The sequence below is a fragment of the Littorina saxatilis genome, linkage group LG16, assembly GCF_037325665.1.
Source record: "Littorina saxatilis isolate snail1 linkage group LG16, US_GU_Lsax_2.0, whole genome shotgun sequence".
In the NCBI taxonomy this organism is placed as follows: Eukaryota; Metazoa; Mollusca; class Gastropoda; order Littorinimorpha; family Littorinidae; genus Littorina; species Littorina saxatilis.
The window spans coordinates 34,013,840-34,040,503 of NC_090260.1; the positions used below are offsets into that span (position 1 = coordinate 34,013,840).

At 41.9% G+C, this 26,664-nt stretch overlaps 2 protein-coding genes across 2 annotated transcripts in view; one reads left to right on the forward strand and one right to left on the reverse strand.

The window, feature by feature from the left end:
* Positions 1 to 15,833, reverse strand: part of LOC138949971 (tyrosine-protein kinase Fer-like) — a 57,115-nt gene extending 41,282 nt beyond the window's left edge. Inside the window, exons 1-2 of the mRNA XM_070321754.1 lie at positions 15,723 to 15,833; positions 6,658 to 6,893 (exon numbers count right to left, since the gene is read on the reverse strand). Coding sequence (XP_070177855.1) covers positions 6,658 to 6,879 — 222 coding nt within the window. The 5' untranslated portion in view covers positions 6,880 to 6,893; positions 15,723 to 15,833. The remainder of the gene's footprint in view (positions 1 to 6,657; positions 6,894 to 15,722) is intronic.
* Positions 15,834 to 15,887: 54 nt separating this feature from the next.
* On the forward strand, positions 15,888 to 26,170 carry LOC138950895 (uncharacterized). The gene is made up of 7 exons (XM_070322595.1): positions 15,888 to 15,979; positions 16,629 to 18,569; positions 18,831 to 18,942; positions 19,377 to 19,508; positions 20,418 to 20,525; positions 20,963 to 21,170; positions 22,543 to 26,170. The coding sequence occupies exons 2-7, from the start codon at positions 16,639 to 16,641 to the stop codon at positions 22,803 to 22,805; spliced, it is 2,754 nt and encodes a 917-aa protein (XP_070178696.1). The 5' UTR covers positions 15,888 to 15,979; positions 16,629 to 16,638; the 3' UTR covers positions 22,806 to 26,170.
* Positions 26,171 to 26,664: the final 494 nt, after the last annotated feature.

The window sequence follows — 26,664 nt, forward strand, 5'->3', positions numbered from 1 at the left end:
TTCTCGGGAATGTTTTTCAGCTTTACAAATGTCGATAGCATACCCTTTTCTGCTAACTTCCCGATGAAACAGGACTAAACCAATTATTTTCTGTCCCTAAACACCACAAAATGCCCAAAGTCGAAAGATGTAGTTCAAACAGGGGAGTAAAACGGAACAGCCGTTTTTGTGTGCCTGTGTGAGCTCAGTGCCGACTGACACAAACTTTTGCATTGGGCTTTTCTTATCTCGTAACTCCACACTAAATACCCCACTTCCCCTCTGAAGTATTGATGTACAACCCATGGCACTAACATTCATGTAGTCGTTTATAACTGAGGTTGAAAAATTCGCTTCATGACGAAACAAGTATGAATGCCATTCACCCAAACTGAAAACTTCGCTGCCGTCTGCTCGCGTTGTACGGATTAGCTGTTCTCTTCTCCTCCCCTTGTTGCATCCTAAGTTCTTCAGTTGTTTCTAGTTTTCCGTTGATGTTGTGTTTTGGTCTTCTTCATAAGTACTGTAGTCTTGTTCAAAATTAAAAAAGCTCAAACTTCTTTTTGTTGTATACGAATGAATTAATAAAAAGCTGTTTAACAGCTGTGTTGTCAAATCGAGGGTTTTTTCCAAAGTCAGTGTGGCGCCTGCGCAAAACTAATGCGCATAAGAAATGGCGTACTCTGCTATCAAAACCTGAGATCAATTCGCATCGACGCAAAAACTGTCATTTTGTAAGTTTGGAACAACAAATCAAGGTCAGAACAGCTATATAATCGCTATTGTATTTTCAGCGTAGCAATAGGGTCCGATATTTAGACTCGAACAAGTATAATGCGACTCGTCTTCGACTCGTCGGCATTATACTTGTCTCGTCTAAATATCGGACCCTATTGCTACGCTGAAAACACAATAGCTGTTAATATTATTATTGAAGCACTATATATATTATCCCATTCTCTCGTGCACACAAAACATACAAACACACACACACCCACGTCTTAGTGTAGAAATTTAACTCAGTGCAAATGCCAATTTGATTAATGCATTGTAGTTAAACACACACGCACGCATGAACACACTTTACACGCAAAGACCTTATGTCTATAAGTCTGGTGTCTGAAAACGTTTATTATTTCTGCTATTGGAGATTATGAAAAATCACGAAATCTATCAGTAAATAACTGTTTAGATAAGGTATTCCTGCGTTTCCTGAACACACACACACACACACACACACACACACACACACACACACACACACACACACACACACACACATATACACACACACACACACACACACACACACACACTCACACACACACACACACACACACACATACACACACACACACCACTCTCTCTCTCTTTCAAACTCTCTCACATACATGCTCACTCTCTTTCTCCCCCTCTCTCACACACACACATATACACACACTTTCCCTCTCTCTCTCTCTTTTGCATACACACATATATATGCATAATATATATATATTTGCTTTCTCTCTCTCTTTCTCTCTAACACACACACCAGGAAGAAAAACACATGAATGAAATCCCCTTAATCAAAACCGGCCTAATTTACCCCTTGACCTTACGCTAAACCCTTTCCTGGATTCCCACACATTTAGGAAGTAAGCGACTAAATCTGTTGATTTCTTTTCCTCCTATGGAGTATGGACTTTGATACTTACTAGTTAGGTATGTTTGGACTGATTCAATGAATTGAATGGTAAAGCGACGGGCGGAGTGGCCTAGTGGATAAGACATCGGCCTCCTAATCGGAAGGTCGTGAGTTCAAATCCCGGCCGCGGCCGCCTGGTGGGTTAAGGATGGAGATTTTTCTGATCTCACAGGTCAACTTATGTGCAGACCTGCTAGTGCCTGAACCCCTTCGGGTGTACATGTGCACGCAAGCACAAGACCAAGTGCGCACGGAAAAGATCTTGTAATCCATGTCAGAGTTCGGTGGGTTATAGAAACACAAAAATACCCAGCATGCCTCCCTCGAAAGCGGCATATGGCTGCCTGAATGGCAGGGTAGAAACGGTCATACACGTAAAAAAAAACACTCGTGCAAAAACATGAGTGAACGTGGGAGTTTCAGTCCAAGAACGAAGAAGAAGAAGAAGAGAAAAGTAAAGCTTGGTTGGCAGTCTGCATGCCAGTGCCGTCACTCTCCACTTGGCAGTCTGCATGTCAGTGCCGTCACTCTCCACTTGGCAGTCTGCATGTCAGTGCCGTCACTCTCCACTTGGCAGTCTGCATGTCAGTGCCGTCACTCTCCACTTGGCAGTCTGCATGTCAGTGCCGTCACTCTCCACTTGGCAGTCTGCATGCCAGTGCCGTCACTCTCCACTTGGCAGTCTGCATGTCAGTGCCGTCACTCTCCACTTGGCAGTCTGCATGTCAGTGCCGTCACTCTCCACTTGGCAGTCTGCATGTCAGTGCCGTCACTCTCCACTTGGCAGTCTGCATGTCAGTGCCGTCACTCTCCACTTGGCAGTCTGCATGTCAGTGCCGTCACTCTCCACTTGGCAGTCTGCATGTCAGTGCCGTCACTCTCCACTTGGCAGTCTGCATGTCAGTGCCGTCACTCTCCACTTGGCAGTCTGCATGTCAGTGCCGTCACTCTCCACTTGGCAGTCTGCATGTCAGTGCCGTCACTCTCCACTTGGCAGTCTGTATAATTATTCCCTTTTCAAGCTGTTGAGGTTCAAGTAACTTGTTTGTTTTTGTGTGATCTGCAGACTGATTTAATCAATAAATTAAAGTAAAGGCTGTATGATAATGTGCATCACATTTGACAATGACTGTTTAGTCCTTTTTAAAATTTGTATCTGTTGATGTTGACACTGACAGTTGTTGGTTTGTGTGTGATCAGACAGATTGAATGAATTCATTAAAATGAAGATTTTAATGCACTCTCTGCACGTCAGTACTGATCCACTCGTCCCTGTCATCGCTCTATTCCTTTTTCCTGCCGTTGACCTTTGTTTTCGTGTGATCGGACTGATTTAATCAATTTAAATATAAGCCGCATGGCAGAATACTTCTCTGAAGTGGTGGTGGATGAAAAGGACCTGTCACATTTTCCTTCCTTTTTTACCAAAACAGGAGTGGTGGTGGGTCAGTGTGTGTGTGTGTGTGTGTGTGTGTGTGTGTGTGTGTGTGAGTGTATGGTGTATGTGTGTGTGTGTGTGTATTTGTGTGTGCATGTATACAGTGTGTGTGTTTGCATGTGTGTGTGTGTGTGAGGGAATGCAATGGTGGGTCAGTATATATAATGTGTGTGCGCGTGTGTGTGTGCGTGCGTGCGAGAGTGTGTGCATGTGTGCGCATGTCTTCGTCTGTCAGTCTCTGTGTGTTTGCCTAGATGTGTGTGTCTTTGTGTGGCAGTGCATGTGAAAGCTATTAATACACCTATAAATCATGAATAACTAACAGCCAGTACAATCAGTGCTACTGAATGATACTTGATACAGTACTCCCCGGTTAACGTCACTACCGTTTAAGGTCACACCTCTGATAACATCAATCAGGGTGTTGGTCCCGACCTAAAGCCTTCTTTGTATGACTAAGAAAACCTTGCTTAGCATGACCTCGGATACGGGAACACCTCTTTTTAGGTGACCCCCGTTCTGGTCTCTAAATGCAGAAGACCACCGTTTAAGATGAAGCGAAACTGAAACGAATAAAAATCTCCCAATTTTGCGGCCTTGACAAGAGTTATTTTTCCATATGACGTCAAAAAAGAAGTGACGCACAAATGTAAACGTCATGCAGATTATTTGGCCCGATTATTCTATCCCAAAGAGAAGGATGAGGAAATCTTTCGCAAATAAAACTTGGAAAATAGTTCCCGAAACGCTGAACCAATCAAATTGCCAGTTCGTCATGTCACGTCTGCTGGTTTTCCTGCCGGTTTTAGGCCAAAATAAAAGACATTGTTGAAGATTTGAGATATTTGGAAGTTCTCTCTCTCTTTCTCTCCTTTTCGTTCCCCCTCTCTCTCTTCTCTCATGGTCTCTGTTTCTGTCTGTCTGTCTCTCTCTCAGTCTCTGACCCCTCTCCTCTCTCTCTTTCTCTCTATTCTTTCTCTCTATCTTTGCCCCTCTGGCCATCTCTCTCTCTTCTATCATGTCTCTTTCTCTCTCTCAGCCTCCAATCTCTCTCTCTCTCTCTTCCTTTCAATTCCTCCCCCCCCCCCCCCCCCTACTCTCTCTCTCTCGATCTCCCTCTTTTTAACTCTAATATTGTCTCTCTCTCCGTCTCCTCTCTTTATCTCCAATCTCTCTATCTTCCTTTCATTTCCACCCCCCCCCCCCCCCTACTCTCTCTCTCTCGATCTCCCTCTTTTTAACTCTATGTCTCTCTCTCCGTCTCCTCTCTTTATCTCCGTCTGTCATGATCAGTTTGTCTGTGTCTCTCCTCTCTTTCTATGTCTGTCTGTCTTACCTCACCTCCTCTCTCTCTCTCTCTCTCTCTCTCTCTCTCTCTCTCTCTCTCTCTCTCTCTCTCTCTCTCTCTCTCTCGCTCTCTCTCTATCTCTCTCTCGCTCTCTCTCTACCTCTCTCTCTAATGCAGCTGATGGTCTCTGTGTCAGTATGTATGTCAGTGTGTGTCTCTCTCTGGATCTGCCCAGTATTACGTCATTGACTTTCAATTGGCGGGAAGTCTTTTATGGGGCCTCAAACTAAACTCTGATCTCCTCGGATAAGATCAATTTTTTCTATTGAAATTGATCTTATCCGAGGGTCGGTTAACGTGTCAATAAAGACAATATTTGAATAGTTTATCTTCAATGTCGTTTTTCTCATGTCGGCCATTTTTGCGGCAGTTGCGTCTGTGGTGTTGCGATTTCTCTGGCTGTAATTTAGCTAGAGCAATAATTTTTTGTGCAGTTTGTGCAGAATATCACATTCTGGGGGATTACGAAAGGATTTTGTTGCCATTGTATTACAGTCATATATAACCAGGTTATTTCAAACAAAATTTTTGCAGGGGTTACCCTAAAGTTTGACGGTTGTAACAAAGAAATGTCCCTAACTCCAAATATAAATATAATAATCAAAATCTGCTTCGTAATCCCCTAGAGCATACCCAGAAAGATAAAATATAACAATAATAAGAAGTGTGACAATCATATCTGCTGAAATATTATTTTCCTCCTGTACTCCAGTTTTGTCTGTTTTTGACTGTTTTTGTCGCGTAAAACAAAAACCAGCAACCCAAAATACAAAAAGTGACTATCATTTATCCTTGTTTATTCATTACTTTCATAAAATAACATTCAAACAAAATAAAACATTCAAATTAAAAAAAAACATAGTGCACTGGCCCACCTGCCCTTAACCCCCTTTGTGTGTACACGCAAGCACAAGACCAAGTGTGCACGGAAAAGATCCTGTAATCCATGTCCGAGTTCGGTGGGTTATAAAAACACAAAAATACCCAGCATGCTTCCCCCCGAAATATAGAGTGCTGTCCCTTCTGCGCCGAGCGGCTGCATTTCAGGGCTCTCTCATATTTCGTACTGTGCGCCTTGGCTTGAGTCGCCTTGTGGTGAGATATAAATTCTCGTATTTATTTATTTATTTATTTTAGACACAGCACACACAGAACATTGACCTCACGATCCCCTCAAGGTGTCTCCTTTTCAGTGGCTGTGGCCGACATCCTGGTGAGTCTTATAAGCTATCTTATCTTATCTCATCTTATTCTACTTCTTTAGTTCTCATCTCATCCCCACATACCCTGAAGACGCTGTAGCAGTCCTGAAACTCCATAAGGTCAGACATGTCTCCTATAAGCCAGTGTGCCAGCATCGTGGTTAGAAAGGCGGCATACTGGATGTCGGCCTACACACTAGCTTATCCTATGTTATCTCATTCTGTCTTATCCTATCTCATCATACCTTGAAAGTTGAAGACACAGCGACAGTCCTGAAACTCAAAGAGGTCGGAGGTGTACCCCTTGGTGGCATGTGCCATCATCTTGGTGAGTCTTATTAGCTTTCTTCTCTGATCTCATATCTTATCCTGCTTCTTTAGTTCTTATCTCATCCCCACATACCCTGAAGAGCTGCAGCAGTCCTGGAACTCTAAGAGGTCAGACATGTCTCCTATAGAGGCCAGTGTGCCAGCATTTTGGTGAGGCAGTATGTCGGATTGCATTCTAGCTTATCCTATGTTATCTCAAACATTTTTAGTTTAGTTTCGTTTAGTTTCGTTTGTTGGGACAAATGCAGTAGACCATTATTTGAAGCCCATAAATGTCCCATCACTATTTTTCAACATTTTATTTCATTGGGTCTGCATAACTTATTCAGGATACATGCATATATTTTGAGTTCTCATCTCATCCCCACATACCCTGAAGATGCTGCAGCAGTCCTAGAACTCGAAGAGGTCGGAGGTGTCCCCTTTGGTGTCATGGGCCATCATTTTGGTGAGTCTTTTTAAGCTATCTTCTCTTTTATCATCCTATTCTACTTTTTTAGTTTACATCTCATCCAAACATACCCTGAAGACGTTGCAGCAGTCCTGAGGTCATAGGTGTCTGCCATGGGCCACAATTTGGGTGAGCCTTCAACTCTTGGTAGCTATCCTCTCTTATTTATACTCTTATCTCATCTTATCTTACTTCTTTAGTTCTTAACTCGTCTCAACATACCCTGAAGACGCTGCAGCAGTCCTGGAACTCCATGAGATCTGAGGTGTCCCCTTTCGTGGCCTGTGCGAGCATCTTGGTGAGGCTTGCAGCGTACTGTTTGTCGGCCTCCACGCGGGCCAGCAGGAAGCGCTTGGCCAGCTCCAGCAGCTTGATCTCCGCGTCCTGAACCTTCAGCAAGGCCTCGTGCGACGCCCGGCCTTGCAGGTCGACTCCAAACCCCATCTTGCTACCACGATCTGAAACGGAAAATAAAATGAGAAAAGAAAATTCAAGGTCCGTTTTCATCATTTCATAAAGATGGACATTCTGTCTCAGAAGAAAAATTTCAGGTCCATTTTTATCATTCCATAAAGATGAAAACATTTTCTTCAAAGAAAAATTTCAGGTCCATTTTCTTTTTGAGATGAGCCCCTCCAATTTGTACAAGTCTGTCAATTGAAATACACTCACATAAAAAACAATCTTTTTGTTGAACCACACAGTTGAGCTGTCAGCGGAGTCAACCCATGCAGTTACAAAGTAACATTATAATTTTAATAATTGTAAGGAAGACCAGTGTCAGGCAAAATATCAAATAGCACCTGACTCAAGTTACCGGTTGCAGATTATGTTTCCGGTATTTTCAGATTTCAACCAACAGCATTCAGGAAATACAGTTACTGTAACATCAAGACATCAATGAACAAGAAGGGCAAAGCCCATACGACTCACATGCTTTACACATTTTTCCTACCAAAATACATGTGACCTTGACCCAAGGTCAAGGTCATCCAAGGTCATGCAACACAAAGCTGTTAATTCAAGACATAGGAAGTACAATGGTGCTTATTGGCTCTTTCTACCATGAGATATGGTCACTTTTAGTGGTTCACTACCTAATTTTCGTCACATTTCATAAGGGTCAAAGTGACCTTGACCTTGATCATATGTGACCAAATGTGTCTCATGATGAAAGCATAACATGTGCCCCACATAATTTTTAAGTTTGAAACAGTTATCTTCCATAGTTCAGGGTCAAGGTCACTTCAAAATATGTATACAATCCAACTTTGAAGAGCTCCTGTGACCTTGACCTTGAAGCAAGGTAAACGAAACTGGTATCAAAAGATGGGGCTTACTTTGCCCTATATATCATATATAGGTGAGGTATTGAATCTCAAAAACTTCAGAGAAAATGGGGAAAATGTGAAAAATAGCTGTTTTTTAGGCAACATTTATGGCCCCTGCGACCTTGACCTTGAAGCAAGGTCAAGATGCTATGTATGTTTTTTGGGGCCTTGTCATCATACACCATCTTGCCAAATTTGGTACTGATAGACTGAATAGTGTCCAAGAAATATCCAACGTTAAAGTTTTCCGGACGGACGGACGGACGGACGTCCGGACGGACGGACGGACGGACGACTCGGGTGAGTATATAGACTCACTTTTGCTTCGCATGTGAGTCAAAAACGTAATGTGGAATATTTTCAGGGCTGAGAAAAACACTTTTCAGTTATGGATAATTCAAAGGAGCTCAGAGCTGAGAGAGGAAAACAAAGGGGAAAAAGATGCCAAAGATTGAAAAAGAAGAAGAAAAGATTAAAGGAGATAGATTACAGTGGAACGTACCCCTTTTAAGACTTTCAAAAATCTTAGAAAATCCGTTCTTAAAAAGCAGGGGGTCTTGAATGGAGTAAAATATACAGACGTTAACTTTGAATAAAGAATATATTGACTCATGAGAAAACACCAGGGTCTCAAAAGGGACGAAATCTTAAATTGGGCCATCTTAAAATTGGGTTCCACTGTAGAAGAAAGAGCTGACAATCAGAGATGAGAAATAGAAGAACAAGAAGCTGTTGTAATGTATGGAAATGAATGGAACCACATAAACACATTTTCAGTTCCCCCCCTAGACCCTTTCACTGTTTCAGAAATCCTCAACTGACATTCGATCTTAGTACCCGATTGCTACTTGAGAATCACAGACGTTAAGACACGAATATTTGAGACCATGAGGAAGTAAAATGTGGAGAAGAAGTAAGATCAAAATTTAAAAAAATACAGAATGAATAATTTCAGTGCATGCAATCATAAAGTTCTAATAAAGTAATAAAAATAAAGCAGACTTAAATGCATTGACACCATGCAGAAACAATATTATTACTCTGAAAACATATTCAGGATATAATCTGCCTTTCTTCAGTGATTTACTGATTGTCGAGTTTATTGCCTTACCTGTATTCACACAAATCAGACAGGCAAATTTTAGTTTTTCAATTCTGACTTGTACTCAGATTAAGAGTGTTCTAAACCAGACTTCAAGTACATGCATAATTTCCTTGTGTTTAATTCTTGGCTTGATCTATTTGTTTGTAAAGCCATTCATATGGGTCTGCCATGGACATGAGCCATTAAAAGGGTTTTCACATTTTTCTGTCGCTTTTATAAACTCACAATAGCCGCTGCAATCAAATACAAACTAGATTTACACATGGTGGTAGCTAATGTTCAAGTACGCGTTTGTATTGCAGAGTTCTTTAATGTACTTCATCTGGGTGTGGGTACACTGACACACACAGGCAGTGATAGACGCACAGTTGACACTCAAACATACACTGACAGCTTCATCACACACACGCCTTCATTTCAGACACACACGAACATAAGACACACAGACACACAGAAACATCTTGACACATTCATCAAACAAACACAAAGAGCCAGGAACACACACATGTGTATAATGCCTTCATTTTATACACACACAGACAGACACGGCACACACACACACACACACACTCACACAGTGACACATACAGAAAACTAGTGCATGTTACCTTCCGTTAGTGCTACTGCTAGTGAGTCTCCAACGTTATCAACACATCCGGATACTTGAAAAGTAGGTCATCAAAGTATCAATGAGATGAAACTGATGATTTCTGCACAACTTTGTTCCGTTATTTGATATATATATATACTGATATATATATATACTGATACATGTAAATAATTTACATCCTGGATTGGTTCACAATCACTTGAAGTTTACACAGCTAATTCTAAACTCAAGTCAAGTGCACTGATGTTTAAACTCAAGTTAAAGCGTACCCAAAAGACTTAAAACTGAAAGAGCAAATAATGCTTCTCGCACCTGAAGGTAAAGCCAAAACCATACACACAGTGACACTGAACCAAGGCTGGCGATTGTACAGCTGTATAAAATTATAGTTTTATGCCTTATGAAACATCTTTAAGTTAATAACAAAAAAAACATGTGCTAAAATTAAAAATAGTAATAACAAACACCTCAAGGCTATGGCAATTCATTAGGAAAATGAAATATATTATTTATAATAATATCTATAAGTATAATTACTATAAAGACAGAACATTTTCAGATTGAACTTTGAAGAGTACAGAATTAATAAATGCAATTTGATCATGATCACCACCATTAAAAAACATCCTGGACTTTCGATCATGCTATAATTTTGGTTGACACAGGTATGTGTACAGTTTTCCCGCTGTCAGTGTCAGACGACAGCTCGCTGACAGGCCAAACATATTATGTCATCTAATTCATTTTATCATACAATTCTGCTTTAGAACTTAGCGATTATACAAGAAGTCAGAATGGAGGCTCCACTTATACTACAGTACATCACCGGAAATTGTATGATACCATGGGTGGGAGCCCAAAATTGTTCCAAGACTGAACTTTTTTTAAGGCCGGGGTCCAGGGGCCGCCAAGGCCCCGGCGGGGTCCAGGGGCAGCGCCCTGGTGGGGGGTCCAGGGGGGCGAAGGCCCCCGGCCGAAAACGAATTTTATGAATTTAAAAGGGTTTCTCTGGCCTCTCCTGAGTTTAATTCTGATAAATAAGAACCTTGTTGGAGATACAAAAAGTAACAAAAACTAAAAATTTTAGGGACCTGGCAAGCATTAGAAACAACAAAAAGTGCACTATCAGTCCATTTGGCATAACACAGTATGAGATGACTATCAATGAGGGCGCAAAAAAAAAAAAATAAAAAAAAAAATAAAAAAAAAAAAAAAATAAAAAAATTGTCAAAATTTCTCTGAGACGGAAATCCGTCTGAGACGGAGGAACTCCCACCCATGTGATACTACAGTGGAACCCCCCTTTTAAGACCCCCCAATTTAAGACTCCCTCCCTTTTAACTTTTTAAGACCTTGTTTTTTCAGATTTTCTGTTCAGAACTTCTGTAAAAGTACCCCCATTTTAAGACTTCCCCTTTTTAAGACCTGAATTTCTCAGATTTTTGGAGGTCTTAAACGGGGGGGTTCCACTGTACGAGTCAAACATTCGCTTCATGTAGATCAATCAATCAAACACAATTGGACTTGACAGCATATGTTCCCTCAAAAATCAAAATAAATATATATATTATATAGTCTTGAAGAAAAATTATAATATCAACCCATACTTAATTCCTAACAACTAGCATGCAGTAACTTGCACTGTATAAGTGACTTCCTTTATCAAAAGTTCCCCATGTCCTGTGTCTGTGCACCGAGCACGTGTAAGCATGCATTGAAACTAAAGTGAAAAAAAGCATACCGGTCATTCACAAGAAATTCAAACAAGCCTTAATTTGTTTGTTTGTTTGCTTAACGCCCAGCCGACCACGAAGGGCCATATCAGGGCGGTGCTGCTTTGACATATAAAGTGCGCCACACACAAGACAGAAGTCGCAGCACAGGCTTCATGTCTCACCCAGTCACATTATTCTGACACCGGACCAACCAGTCCTAGCACTAACCCCATAATGCCAGACGCCAGGCGGAGCAGCCACTAGATTGCCAATTTTAAAGTCTTAGGCATGACCCGCCGGGGTTCAAACCCACGACCTCCCGATTACGGGGCGGACACCTTACCACTAGGCCAACCGTGCCGGTCAAGCCTTAATTAAGTTAATAGTAACTGAATGATTAAAAACAATTGTGACAAATAATTTGTCTTCAGCATTAATAGCGTTTGTACAGAAAGGCCAGCTTTCTCAAACAAGGGGCAGGCTTGAGCAAGATCGGTCGCCCACTCGCCACAGGCGACCAGAAATGAGTGTGGGCGAGTACAAAGCCTTATAATGATCGTCCGCTTGGCGAGTGAAAATTTTGGTTCTGTGGTATTATCATTTTCCGAGCAACGTTTGTCTGTTGTGAAGCACGTTGTCGTCTACGACTGCTAAAATTAGATGTGATCGGAGCTCCATATCGAGCTGATCGGGAAATTCTCTTTAGTGACCATGATCAGAATGATCAGCTAGAACCGCATTTCGGGGTTATCAGGACTTTCATGGGTGAAAGCTATGATAATCAAATTGACTGAAAATATTTTGAGGCAGGGGTCCAGGGGCCGCCCAGGCCCTGGCGGGGTACGGGGCAGGGCCCCGTTAGGGGGTCCAGGGGGGCAACGCCCCCCGGCCGAAAACGAATTTTTGTATTATACATTGTGATTTTGTGGCCTTTCCTGGCAAAAAAATACACTTTTTGTCACTATCATGCAGGTCAAAAAAATACCTTCAGATTCTAATGATATGGTAAAAAGGGTAAACAAAATCAAAACAATTCACAGAAGTAATCATTTTTCTTTTGTATCTTTTCACACTTGCATCTTCCAACACAACGACACAATGGATAACAATTAACATTGACAACAGCCAATTACTAAATGAAATCGAAACTGAACAACTGAACAACTGAAATAAAAGTTCGAAATATTTAATTATAAGAAGCAAACATTGCCAGACAGGCATTGAAATAAATGATGAAACAGAATGTCACACATGCAAACAGCATGATGTAGCACTGCACAAAGTAGCAACTAAGCAGTAGCATCTCTTATAGTGCAAAGTTCTCAAGGAAAAGCACTTGAGTTTCAAGCACCTGAAAACTTATCACACACAGTTTTAGTTTCATGAACTCCAACCAGTCCCATCGCCTTTGTTGGCTAGACCAGCATCAATAAGATCTGTCCATGCGTTTTCCGCAGAAATCATGTCACCACTTCGTAATGCCTGCCAAAACGCGAGAACTTTTTTTTTTATCGTGATGCAGAGCGAATCCGAAAGCGAAGAAACCTCACCTACGGGGTTTACCGCATAGCAGTTCGAAAACGCGTTCCGCTTATAAAAATTGGTTTTTTTTTTTTTTTTTTCAATAAAAATTGCGGATTGACGGAATTTCCGTCAGACTTATTTTCAGATTGACGGATTTCAGTCAATTGACGGGCTACTTTCACCCATGGACTTTCCGTTGACGCGATTTTAACCCATCAGAATTGTCGACGCAGCACGCGTGTCTATCCTTGGCACAAAGGGTCAAAAATCCAAAAAATAAGCCCTTAAAAAAATATGCCCATATTTTTGAAAATATGCCCATATTTTTGAAAATAAGCCCTTATTTCTATAAATAAGGCCTTATTTTAGAAATAAGGCCTTAAATATTTACAGCCATAAGGAAATAAGGGCATAATGAAATAAGGCCTTATTTCTGTTAAGGCCTTACTGAAATAAGGCCTTATTTCTGTTATGACCTTAAAAAAATAAGCCCTTAAAAAAATATGCCCATAAAAAAATAAGCCCTTAAAAAAAATATGCCCATATTTTTCTGCGCATCGCTACTGCGCATCCGGACATTCGAAAGCGCGCACAAACTCGCCTCTCGTTCAAAACATCCGTCATAACATCGAGCGGATACAGCATGGCTTCACGCATTCGAAAGCGCGCACAAACTCGCCAAAACCCCAATTCTCTCGCAATTTGCAATTTCAGCACAAATTCTTCTCAAAAATTCATCACGATCTCTGAACCCCCCATTCGCCATGTTTCTTATGAGATCTCTGCGCATGAGCGGCGCAGCCGAATTCTATTCAGCTTCATGATTGGTCAAAAAAATAAGGCCTTATTTTTTTATGCCCTTATTTTTTTATGCCCATATTTTTTTATGCCCTTATTTTTATTAAGGCCTTACAGAAATAAGGCCTTATTTCTCGTAAGGCCTTATTTTCAAATAAGGGCTTATTTTTTTATGCCCATATTTTTTTAAGGGCTTAAAGATTTAAGGCCTTAATAATGGAAAATAAGGCCTTATTTTAGAAATAAGGGCTTATTTTCAAAAATATGGGCATATTTTCAAAAATAAGGCCTTATTTTTTTAAGGGCTTATTTTTTGGATTTTTGACCCTTTGTGCCAAGGATACGTGTCTCAGCAGCCTAGGCAGATCTGAAGCTGTAAACATGTGCAAATACTTGGACAACTGCCAGTCCCCAAAGAAAAAAGCCAAACCAGAGGGAACGGAGTCCGAGAGACTGAAAAAGTATGACTCCGGACAGACTGGACAAAATCTGACTGGCTAAACTATGATCGGGGAAAAAACCTTCATGTTGTGTACTGCTTGCGAAAAGCATGCCACTTCTGAGAACGAGAGAAAGGGGCCATTCGTTGTTGGTACGGACAAATTTAAGCTAGAAAACATACGTGCACATGAAACATCAAAGTCTCACCAACAAAACACCTAAAAATGGGTAAACTCAAACAAAAAGGTCGAAGACACCGAGGGGGGACACGCTATGCACCAGCTAACACAAGACCAGTGTGCTCCAGGGGCTCACATCCATGTCGGACATCGGACATACACGGATATGTTTTCCAAATGACCTATACATTTTTCATGCAAGAGGACATATTATATGTCCTATTGTTTTTGTCACAAAGTGGTCATTGTCCGATTATGCTTTCATTTGATCCGGACATAATGTCAGTACTTTCCAATTTACAGTAGTTTGATTTGCTATTTTATCGAGGTTTTGCAAAGTGATGTGTCTCTCCAAGCAGACGAAACTTGGGGAGAATTCATGTGCTTTTTAGAGAGAAGAGCTTCCAAGGGTCGCAACTCTGAATGCTCCAAGCTGGTTGACAGTTGCCTCCCTTCGCGTTGTATTTTTCTCCGATAAAGCAACATGCCGCCGAAACGAAAATTGGTGCCAGAAAAAGGCCAGAAGCGTTTGTACTTCAAATCTCTGCCCTCATCAGCGGCTTGTACCACTGAAACTGAGCTCCCTCCGGCCTCTGAGCAGCCAGAGCACAACAAACTAGTCAAGTTAAATTAAATTTACGTTTTGTTGCGAACAAATATATGTCGTATTGATTTATTTTTGTTCAGGACAAATGTCCTATCCCTTTTGCATTGTCCAGGACATTTGTCCTATATATATGCCACCTCTCATGGATGTGAGCCCCTGGTGCTCGTGTCGCTCAACTGATGCGATCGGTATAGGCGCTTGCAAAGACCTGCTCGCCTTTCACCACGTTTAAATGGATGGAATCGTTTTGTTCTTTGGTAACTCACTTTTGTGGGCGAGTGAATTTGTTTGTGGGCTAGTCAATTTTGAAATTCTCTAGCCCACAAGGCGAGTGAACATTTTGGAACTTGCTCATACCTGAGGGGAGATACAGGGTTTAATGAGGGTAGTTGCCATGTACAGGGATTTCCTCACTAATCTAAGAAGAAAACAACAACAAAAACAACAAAGTAAAAATAAAGTTTTACTTTTACTGTTTTAGGTCAGAGGAATTTCATTTTTGTGTTTCCAACGTTATTATATCAGCAAGTCTGGCTACTTGAAATGTTTGAATTACTACCCCATCCCTGAATAAAGCATTGTTTTAAGCAATGAGGCTATAGAAGTGAGAAAATTAACAGATAACATCCTTCCATCTTGACTTCCTTTCAACAACATACAATCAGAGTAGAAAAGTTGGTCTACTTTTCTTGAACGGGGGACTTGGGTCAGGGTGTGGTCTTCCGATTTACAGTGAAAAAAAGGCCACTTTCTTAAAATTATCACATAAGCAATGCACTTAAAGTCTGTATTTGATTTCGACCATGCGTGCACAAACTGTTGTTTAGTCAACCAGAAACAAAACACACTTTCTTACCTCAACGAGAAGTGACCCCCGTATTTTCTTTATCTTAGCATAGGGTACCATTTTTTCGATTGAAACGGGGGAAAATGCAACCTTTGGACGGTTTAATAAGACAACAAAAGCATGTACTTACATGTTCAAAACATCAGCACGAGAGAAATCGCCACTATCTTGACGACAACAACCAAAAATCTCAGATTTCATCCATTCTCTGTATGCAAAAGCAGAATTTCCTAAACTTCCGCTTTGTGTATTGCGCTCTACGTCACGGAATTTCGAGTATTTTCCAAGGGGATGACGTAGTGCGCCAACTGGGTCTGATTTTTGCTGTGCAGACGACTCAACGGAGCAATTTTGTTGGTTTTATCAGAAGAAAAAAAATCGTTATCGGTACGTCTTCGTTTGTAGCTTGTAGATTTATTACCTCATTTCACACTAGAATATCTAGATCGCTATGGGCGATTGTGCCCGCAGTCCGGAGTAGTGAGTTGTTATTTTTTGGGGGAATGGACTTTCAGTGTTTCACTGTTATAGTATGTATGTATGTCTCGTACGTCGTCTGCAACCTCGTCGCGATATAACCTTGAACGGTTGAAAACGACGTTAAACACCAAATAAAGAAAGAAAGAAAAGAAAGTCTGCAACCTCAAGTGATCAGGGAGTAACGCATCGTTGGCTGGGACATAGAAGATGAACCGATGAAAAGCGTAACTGAAAAACAGTGATGTACACAAAGTAGCAATTAATTTAGGTCCACCAAATGATTTTATTGTTGAATGTAATTTGTTATCGGGTCTGAAGCAAAACAATGAGGGTGACAAAAATTAAAGCTAGAGCTACAGATGTTGTGGGTGTGTTTGTTCATGTGTGGGGGTGGGGGTGGAGGGTGGTGAGGGGTATAGTGTATGTTTATGTCGCAGCATGCACTAAAGTGTAATTTGTAAGTAATCGTGACATGTAGTTATGCTAATTAGTACTACCATGCACTTATACGACTGAGTCCTGACCTCAATTTATCTGATTTGAACTGTAATTTCAGGTCATGAATAATGGCAGATCAGGATGGAAGCGCCTCACCTAGAGTGATGGGAGACAAGGCAGCAGAAGTCAAAGACAGCCTACCACAAAACACACATCCTACTTGCCTGAGCCCCTCTACCTTGTGTACCATATCCTCCTCAGTGTCCAACCTGGCAGTGTCAGAAAATTGCCAGCCCTGTGTTTCGTTTGACGACTGTCCTGAGCCTGACACCTCCCTCTGCCCTGCTAAAAAGAAACGCATTTCTGAAGAATCAAGAGAGATCTTTCAGACCGAGCATGGCGTTTCATCAACTCAACCATGCTGTGCAATAAGTTCACCAGAAAATTCCAGAAAAAGCTGCAAAGGAAAAGTGCCAAGAAATCCTGTAAATTATTTTCCCAAAGACAGCGCTCACACAGGGGCATACGCTCGTCAAGATTCTTTGAGCTCGGACTCTAATGAACAGTCTGTGACTGAGTCTGTTGCTGTGAGACAAGGAGGAGCTATGGAGCCAGTCAGGGATGAAATGGAAAAACCATCTTGCAGACAAAGAATAGTCTCCAGTGTGAGGCCTTCACGTGATCAGTTTCGTGATGGGAATGTGGACTGCTTCGATGTGTGCGAGCAGAAACTTGTCCAAACACAGAATCCGGCAACGTCAGAGAACACTCTTACGCCCTCACAGTACCACTGTCATGATTTTGGCAGGAGCCACAGAGAAACTGATGAAAATGCTGGTGAGCTTTTAACTCATCTTGATACATCTGAAGGCAATAGCAGTCTAAGGAAAATGAATGTCAGCTCTGTTGGTTGTTCAGGGGATGCGTCAAGTGAATTACCTTCTGCAAACAAAACTGAAAACAGAACATCTTTAGACTTGGGTCCTCAGTGGAGTGCAGGTGTACCCATTTCTTCAATTTCCAGTACACATGCAACCAACAGTAGCAGTGTTACTGTAAGTGATGGTGGAGACAATGAAAAGTCAAGCATGGAGAAGGTAGAGGTTATTCATACAGCTGCACTTTCAGGCTGGAGCACAGCCTCAGAAAAACAAGCAAGTCAATGTTATGCAGCAGGAACACCTTTCAGAATAGACTTCAGCAAATTAGGTGCAGGTTCATCCTTCAGTATAAACCTAAGTGCATCTTCGTCATCTTCTTCCAGCACTGACACATCAAACAGTCATGGTTCGGGTGCAGGCGCACCCAGTTCAACATCAAGTGCAGACTGTGGCACAAATGCAACACATCAAGAACCTTCGCTTACATCAGTGCTTGCGCCAAGTACAGCTTATGAAATGGATACATCAGGATGCTCAGAGAGTAGTTCAGAATCTGCATCGAGTTCAGATGACTGGGCAAATCAATCGTCCGCAAGAGTGAATTCAGCGAGAATTAACCCTCCGAGGATTCCTGCATCGTCACAAGGGCACGGCAAAGCAAGGAGAGAGGGAAAAGGTCGAAACCTGAAAAAAAAGACGCCTAGCTATGGGCTGAAAACAGACGCTGTCGATGCTCTGCTAGGCTTGAAGAGGTCGGAGAAAATGAAGATCAAACAGCTTCCAGGTAGACACAGAACCAAAAAGTACTCCTCCTTCAGTGGAGCAGACAAAGCAAACCAACTGTTTCATGTCGGCAAAGAGTTCATCACTATCGACGACCTTCCCCTCATTCTCCTGGTTCACATATTCTCCTTTCTCCCCATAGCAACCAGAGTGAGCAGAGTCAGCCTGGTTTGCAAGAAATGGCAGGTGGCGGTCTTAGACCCCTCTCTCTGGCGCCGATTGGATTTGAGAAACTTGCCGCGCTTGAAAGACGGCATGTTGTTAAAGCTGGCTTCCCTGAGCGACCGAGTGTCTGCACTGATTTTGTCTGATGGGCTTTCCACGCTTTTGACTGACGACGGAGTGGTCAAGGCTCTTCAACAGTGTCCTCATCTGAAGAAGGTCAAGTTTAACAGGTAGAGTGAAACCCCCTCTCCCCACCCTCTTCCTCAACAATATGAACACACTTATACTCTTGATGTCTAAAACTTATGCTGAAACAACAACTTAGGATGCAGACAGACAAATAAATAGAGAGAGACACACACTGCGACCTCGCAGCATCCTCGCTTCGCCTTTTCTTTTCTGTCTCTCCCTTTCTGTCTTTCCCCCTCCTGAAAGCTGGTCACTCTAACTTTTTTTTGTACAAAACAAGTGATCATTCTTTTATTGTGCAGATGTTTCTTTTTCTCGGACGAGGCGTTTGAGAGTGTGGGTCATGCCTGTCACAACCTGGTGTGCCTCAACCTCAGCGGCTGCTTCACTGTCACAGATAAAACACTTCTGGCTGTGAGTAGCCTGTCCATAGCCATAATGCATTTTGGTCATGGCATTTATTGTCTGTCTGCATAGACCTTTGTCTGTATCTGTTTGAAAAAATGTTTGTGTGTTACTGTTAGGGATTGCGAAAGTTTCATTATTTCCACTAGCCCAACGCCTTTAAAATGGGCAAGTCTTTTTTTTTTTAAATCACTAGCTCACAGAAATGTCTATTGCATAATATATACATGTATAACATTTAACAAGCGGGCAACTAACAGATATCGATATTAATACAGGTCACATTAGGATCACGTTTATGGTTTAGGTCAACAAATAGGAAATCAACGTTCTCTTGAACATTATTTTATGAAGCTATAACAGCAAACTTTTTTTTTAATTCTCAAATACACACGAAGAGTGAGTGGTATTTATAAGCATTTGCTTTTGATGTGTGGTCACAGATCAGCGAAGGGTGTCGACAGCTGCAGGACCTGGACATTGGTCAGTGTGCCAAAATCACAGACAGCGGTGTGTGTGCAGTGGCCAGGGGCTGTGGTCATCTGACACGCTTCAGGCTTGACCAGTGTGGCAAGGTGAGAGAATGGTAGAGAGTGTCCGGCAGTCCGGCTCAGTACAGTCTTACTTGTGAAACTATACACTCCATTCCATAGTGCAGGCACGACTGTGTTAAAGAGTGTCCGGCAGTTCGGTGTGACGCGTTCAGCTTTCTCCCAGCATTCATCTTTCTGATTCGATATGTTGTATCCTGGTCAAATTAAAGAAGTACGCTTATTTTAAGGAAGAAAAGCAGGTAAGTTTCTTGTGAGTAAAAGAAACTGGTTGTGAAATTTTACAGATTTCACCCCAAAATTTGATTTCTTTGAAACGTGCACCGAGTGGTTACATCCCTTGAATGAGAAGGGAAGGAATTTTGGGATGAAGCAAATTTCTAAGTTTAAATAATAAAAAATTTGGTTAAAAAAATTTGACCCCAAGAATGCAAAGTACCTTAAACTCAATCATCAGTACTATATGGAAAGGAGGGGGGATTTTCAGTGTGGAATTTATACAGGTACGACTGTCATGTTTTGGGGGCAAGATGAAATTGGACGCACTGCATACAGGGAACTTCCACTCCATTGCATTCCACTATGTTCCGAATTCAGAATATCCTGATGACATGCTTTGTTCATGGACTGAAACTCACATGTACACTCATATTTTGGGGGGATTTTTACGTTTATGATTACTTTAATCCCACCAATTAGGCAGCCATATGCTGATTTCGGGGGAAGCGTGCTTGGTATTTTTGTGTTTCTATAACCCACCAAACTCTGACATAGATTACATGATCTTTTCTGTGTGCACTTGGTCTTGGCTGTAGATGTGTGAAGATGTTGTGGTGTGTTGGCTGTAGATGTGTGAAGATGTTGTGGTGTGTTAGCTGTAGATGTGTGAAGATGTTGTGGGTGTGTTGGCTGTAAATGTGGTGTGTTGTGCAGCTGACCAACAGTGCGGTGGAGGCAATCGCTGAGGGCTGCCCTCAACTGCAGTACCTCCACCTCCTGTCATGCTCCCTCAATGATGCTGGTATTCTGCACCTGGCCAAGGTATGTGTGTGTGTGTGTGTGTGTGTGTGTGTGTGTGTGTGTGTGTGTGTGTGTGTGTGTGTGTGTGTGTGTGTTTAAACATTTTTTATACTGTGCAAGTAAAGAAAAGAAAGTCGAAAAATGAAGAAAAGACTGACAAGTCCTGATTTGTAGGTGGAAGTACATGCTGTGTCACTGTGTGTGTGTGTGTTTTTGTGTGTGTGTGAGTATTTTTGTGTGTGAGTGTGTGTATGTGTATGTTTGTGTGCACTCAATCCCACCTCAGTGTATTAAATTCAGACATTTATTAACTGTACCAGTAAGGGAAAGAAAGGAAAAAGAAGAAGAAAACAGTGACAAGCATACAGATAAAAAGTAACACACACACACGCAATGGGCAGCAAACATTCTTTACAACACGACACAATACCATCGTCACTCTTACTCTCTCTCCACAGCTGACCAAACTGGCGGTACTGGACATCTCCAACGTGTCTCAGCTGAGTCCGCGCGTGGTGGAGAGAGTGACCGCGTCCTGCCCACACCTGGAGACGCTGGCCATCTCACTCAATCGTGCCATCGATGACCAGTGTCTCAAGCACATCGTCCAGCACTGCCCTCGCCTCAAGTGTCTGTCGTGTGTCGCCTGTAGTCTCTCCGATGCTGGTAAGCTGTGTGTCATTTCTTCTTCTTCTTTTCCTTCATTACTTTTGTGCAATAGCCCTATTTGTACTACATGTGAGGTGGACACAATTTAAACGCGGTGGAGTGTGTGTTTGTGTGTGTACGCGTGTGTGTGTGCACGCGTGCGTGTGTGTGTGTGCACGCGTGCGTGTGTGTGTGTGCACGCGTGCATGTGTGTGTGTGTGCACGCATGCATGTGTGTGTGTGTGCACGCATGCATGTGTGTGTGTGTGTGTTTGTGTGTGTCAGAACGTCTGAGAGCACTTGTGTTTTGTTTCAATCTTTTGAATGTACTCAAGCCAAGAATGTTTCTGCACATGGTTGAAATAAAATCTTATCTTATCTTCTTCTCCTTCTTCTTCTGCGTTAATGGGCTGCAGCTCCCATGTACACTTGTGTTTTGCACTAGTGGGTGTTTAGCGGACTTACTGTTTCTGTTCCTGCCATTTTGGGGCTTGTGTGTTCACCCAAAGGGGGATAAGGCACCAGCAGGTCAGCACATAAGCTGACCTGGGAGATAGGAAATATCTCCTCCCTTAGCCCACCTGGCGCAGCCAGACCCTTAACCCACCAGGCTATTGCGTCTATGTTTGATTTGAAACTTATTGTTACTTTTGAACCCATGGCAAAAAATCCGAGGGTTGCTTTGTAAATGAAAACTTTGTAAATGCCTCTCGATCAGTGCCTGCCAAATCATATTTGTAGAGCATTTTCCAGTCTGTTTTGTTCTCTGCTTTAGCACACAAAAGACCTCTATGCCTGAACTACACCTAAACACACGCACACACATCAGTAGCAACTCTTGTGTCCACTAACTTTCGCCACTGGAAAGAAGCGACCTAAATTTCCCATCAATAGGATAATAAAGTTAGGAGAAGTAATTAACATGAACAAAAGTTCTATTTTGCTTCACTGTGTACTCACTGTACTGTATTGTTACAGGTTTACATCACAATCTGGAGCGCCAGGATGTGGCATGGTGTAGCGATATCACCGACCGAAATTTTTTTATTTTTTTATTTTATTTTATTTACGAGGATTTATATCGCGCACGTATCGCACCACACAAGGCGACTCAAGGCGCATGTTACCTATTAATGCCGTGTGAGATGGATTTTTTTTTACACAATATATCACGCATTCACATCGGCCAGTAGATCAACAGCCTATAGGCGCTGCATTTCACGGCCTATTATTCCAGGTCACACGGGTATTTTGGTGGACATTTTTATCTACTCCTATACAATTTTGCCAGGAAAGACCCTTTTGTCAATCGTGGGATCTTTAACATGCATACCCCAATGTAGTGTACACATCGTCGAGATATTAATTGTGTTGAACTGTATTGTTACAGGTTTACATCACATTGCACGCCACGCGGCCAATCTGGAGCGTCTGGATGTGGCATGGTGTAGCGATATCACCGACCACGGTATCGTCGAGATCTCTGCCGCCTGCCCTCGCCTGCGTTACCTGGGAATCATGCGATGCGGACTGATCACCATGGCAACAGTGGAAGAGCTTCTGCTGCAGTACCCTCACATCCAGTACTCCAACTTTGAGCTGGACTCACGAAGACTTCTTGGGAGAGCGGCCAAGGAGGGTTTTAGAACTTAGTCGACAGCACAGATTGTGCTGAATAAGAGGTGTGAATTTTAAGAATAAGTCCGCATAGATTTTGTGATTTGTAATTTTCACATATGTGGCAGTGTGCAAAGTTAAAAGCTGAGAGGGTTTTAAGGACAGAGTCTTGGTAGATTTTTTGGTTTGTGATTCGTCTGTGTATTCAGTTGAGAGTTGAGAGGGTTTTGGGACTGAGTTGGCATAGATTTTTTGGCGATTTGTGATAAAGAACTTGTCTGTGTGTTGAGTTAAAGAGTTGAAGGTGCTCTTTCTGCTTGACCGAAGCAGCGTTTTATTTAATTGTACAGCTCCAGTGGTACCTGCGATGAAAGGACACCCTTGGGACCAGCCAAAAGTGTCCCCACATTGCAGGTGGCCTGTCATGACAGGTATACTTTGGTAGAGATAACAGAAAAAGGGACAACATAAGGTGTCCTTTTAAGGGAGGTGTCCTCTCATCAGAGGGGCCACACATCGCAGGTACCACTGTATTCACATTTATACCGTCTACTGTTTTTGTTGATTGGTGTGTGTGTGTGACAGTGTGTGTGTGTGTGTGTGTGTGTGTGTGTGTGTGTGTGTGTGTGTGTGTGTGTGTGTGTGTGTGTGTGTGTGTGTGTCAGTGTGTGTGTGTGAGTGAGTGTGTGTGAGTGAGTGTGAGTGTGTGTGTGTGTGTGTGTGTGTGTGTGTGTGTGTCACAGTGTGTGTGTGTGTAAAGTTCTTTTGTAGACAGAGACATATTGCTGGAAAAAGCAGTGAACAACTTGATTCAGGTTGTAGCCAGTGTAGAAAAAAAGCCGTTCAGCTGTGAGATGTAAGCAGCTGAATCGATTTCCTACAAGTAGGTGTTGGTTGTAGGCCCTGATACATTGCAGGAGCAGATTACAGCTATTTATCCTACATACGTGTGAGAGACCACTCATTACATAACAATATCGTTCAAACCACACGTGTGTATATCATGAAAATGAGCTCATGTCAAGCAAGTCCCCTGGCAGGGACCTGTTTTTCCACTGCTTGTGATGCCAAAGTCACCGAGACAAACGTCATTATGGAAAAACATTTGCGCTCGCTAATTCCCCTCAATGAATTTTTAGAACTAACACGTCACAGTGCACTTTACAGATTGACGTCGTTTCTTTGCTTTGACGTAAGAGATTGTACAAGGCTATGGAAGAGATCGAAGTTCCAAAAGAAGCGTTTTCTCAACTGCGGGACGTTTTGAGTGAAATACACGTAAGTACAGTTTGTAGGATAAACAGAATACTACATGGCTTGCTGTGTTTACCAGATTTACACTCGTTGCTTTTTCAAATAGTGAACAGCTCGCTTTTGCTCGCACTAGTTCAATATTTTTTAAAAACAACTCGTGTAAATCTGGTACGACACAGCAAGCCATGTAGTATTCTCTATATATGACAGGGTGTGCACAATACTATTTAAACAGAACTTTTTTGTACATTGTCGTACATTTGTCAGTCCCATAAAATATGTACAACATGATGTTAAAAAAGTTAACCTTCATCATGCTACCTGGGTTGTTAACGACCTGGAGCCTCACAAAACTGTCTGTATATGCATCTCTGAAACTGGAGATTGTGATCGAGAATTCTGAAACTCTTCAGGATATTGGTCAAAGGACAGACAATTTGAATGGTTATTATTACTAAGGGTTGCATATTATCTGTGTTAGATATTGGCTATGTTCTAAGCATATTGTATGTTCAGAAACCACGGGCTCGCTCATAAAGAAAAAATGAAGACATCAAGCGTGCTCGTAATAGCACTAAATTGACTGTACAGTATTAGTTCATCTCTCAGACGAGATATTTTAAATGCCCTGTATGTCTGGCTGTGTGTGTGTTTGTGTGATTTGAAAAGTAAACCTTTGATATCTGTCCATATTTTTAACAATCATGCGAGAATAAACACATCAAGGGCTGGCATTTTGATCTCTGACTGATCGCCAAAGTACGGCTCCTTTAAATAATCACAGCAGACTTCACCCAATGTTGCTGAAAAAATCTTGAAAAACAAGTGCTATTAATTATTAGTACCCCCGCGGGTTAGGGGGAAGAATTTACCCGATGCTCCCCAGCATGTCGTAAGAGGCGACTAAGGGATCCTGTTTCTCCTTTTACCCTTGTTAAGTGTTTCTTGTATAGAATATAGTCAATGTTTGTAAAGATTTTAGTCAAGCAGTATGTAAGAAATGTTAAGTCCTTTGTACTGGAAACTTGCATTCTCCCAGTAAGGTCATATATTGTACTACGTTGCAAGCCCCTGGAGCAATTTTTTGATTCGTGCTTTTGTGAACAAGAAACAATTAACAAGTGGCTCTATCCCATCTCCCCCCCTTTCCCCGTCGCGATATAACCTTCGTGGTTGAAAACGACGTTAAACACCAAATAAAGAAAGAAAGAATTATTTAAGTACCACCCCTGCCTTTCTCCGTGTCGGTACCTGTGATCTTGTCGCAACATTGTTGTTCTGAAAGAGAGTGATGAAGTGTTTTTTCCTGAATGTCCCAGAAGGAAAGACACACCTCTGGTCTGCGCTTTGATCTCAGACTATCCGAGTTAGCATGCACCCTTCACAAGAAGATGGATACATGACGCGACACAACCGTTCTCTTATGTAGTTCTCAAGCCTCTTCTGTTACTGACGCATATACTTTTCTTTGTCCTAGGGCGGGGACGAAGCTCAGTTGGTAGCGCGCTGGCTTTGTAGCCAGTTGGTTGCTATCAGCGTGGGTTCGATCCCCACGTTCGGCGAGAGATTTATTTCTCGGAGTCAACTTTGTGCAGACTCTCTTCGGTGTCCGAACACCCCCGTGTGCACACATGCGCACGAAAAAGATCCCACGTTCACAGCGAAAGTCTCAGGGCTTGGAAAACACGCAGACACGCATGCATCATCTCTCGTCTCCGATTATCATGATCGTATTTGGATACTTTGACGAGACAAACCCAATGCTGGTGTGTCGAAGAAGACAGCCACAGCGGGCTTGTTCGAATCAAAGTATCACACCATATCTTCAACGTATTACCAATACCTGTCCCAATATAGACCAGTTGGTCTAAGAGGACGTTAAACCTTAATAGTCAGTCTTCTTTGTCCTTTAAGTCTGGGAACAGGACTCACATATTTACTCATCAAAAATGTTTGTAGGGATTTATATTTTATAACATGAGAGGTTAACAAACCATTAGGGATGTGCTATATTACTGTCTGTTAATTTCTTTGTTCAAGTGTCAATGTTCAAGTTCTGATGCATTTGACATTCCTAGTCTTGAGGCTGTGAAAATGTGTTATTTGGTTTATTTGGTATGAATAAATATTAGAGATGATGAAGTGGATTGAGATGTTTGTTTGGATTTTATTATACTCTGTGGGGAGAGAGAGTGTGATTGTGTGTATGCCAGAGTAGGAGTGAATTCAGAGAGAAATTGTTAAATTTGTAGACATGCATTCAAACAAGCTCAAATTCATTCACAGACGCAGATTTGTCAACTTAATAACTTTTAATAAAGTTCATTTGTGGCCATTTCTGCGAAAAGGGACCTTGTTGACAAATTTATCGATTTTGAGTTTTGGATTTTATTTGACAGACTGTTATATTTAGAACGTGATGTGAGAATTTCAGACCTTAAAATTTATTTTTCACGGAGTTATGACCCTTTTTTGGAGATACCCCCAAAATGACTTAAAATGGCCAAACTTTTAAAAACAAACTTTTGCCGGGAAATAGTAAGTTCAAGCATCTGCCGTTATTACTTGTATGGTTTTAGGTCAAAATAATGTTTCATTCCAGAGTTATTGCCCTTTTTGTAACGTTACCCTAATTTTTACT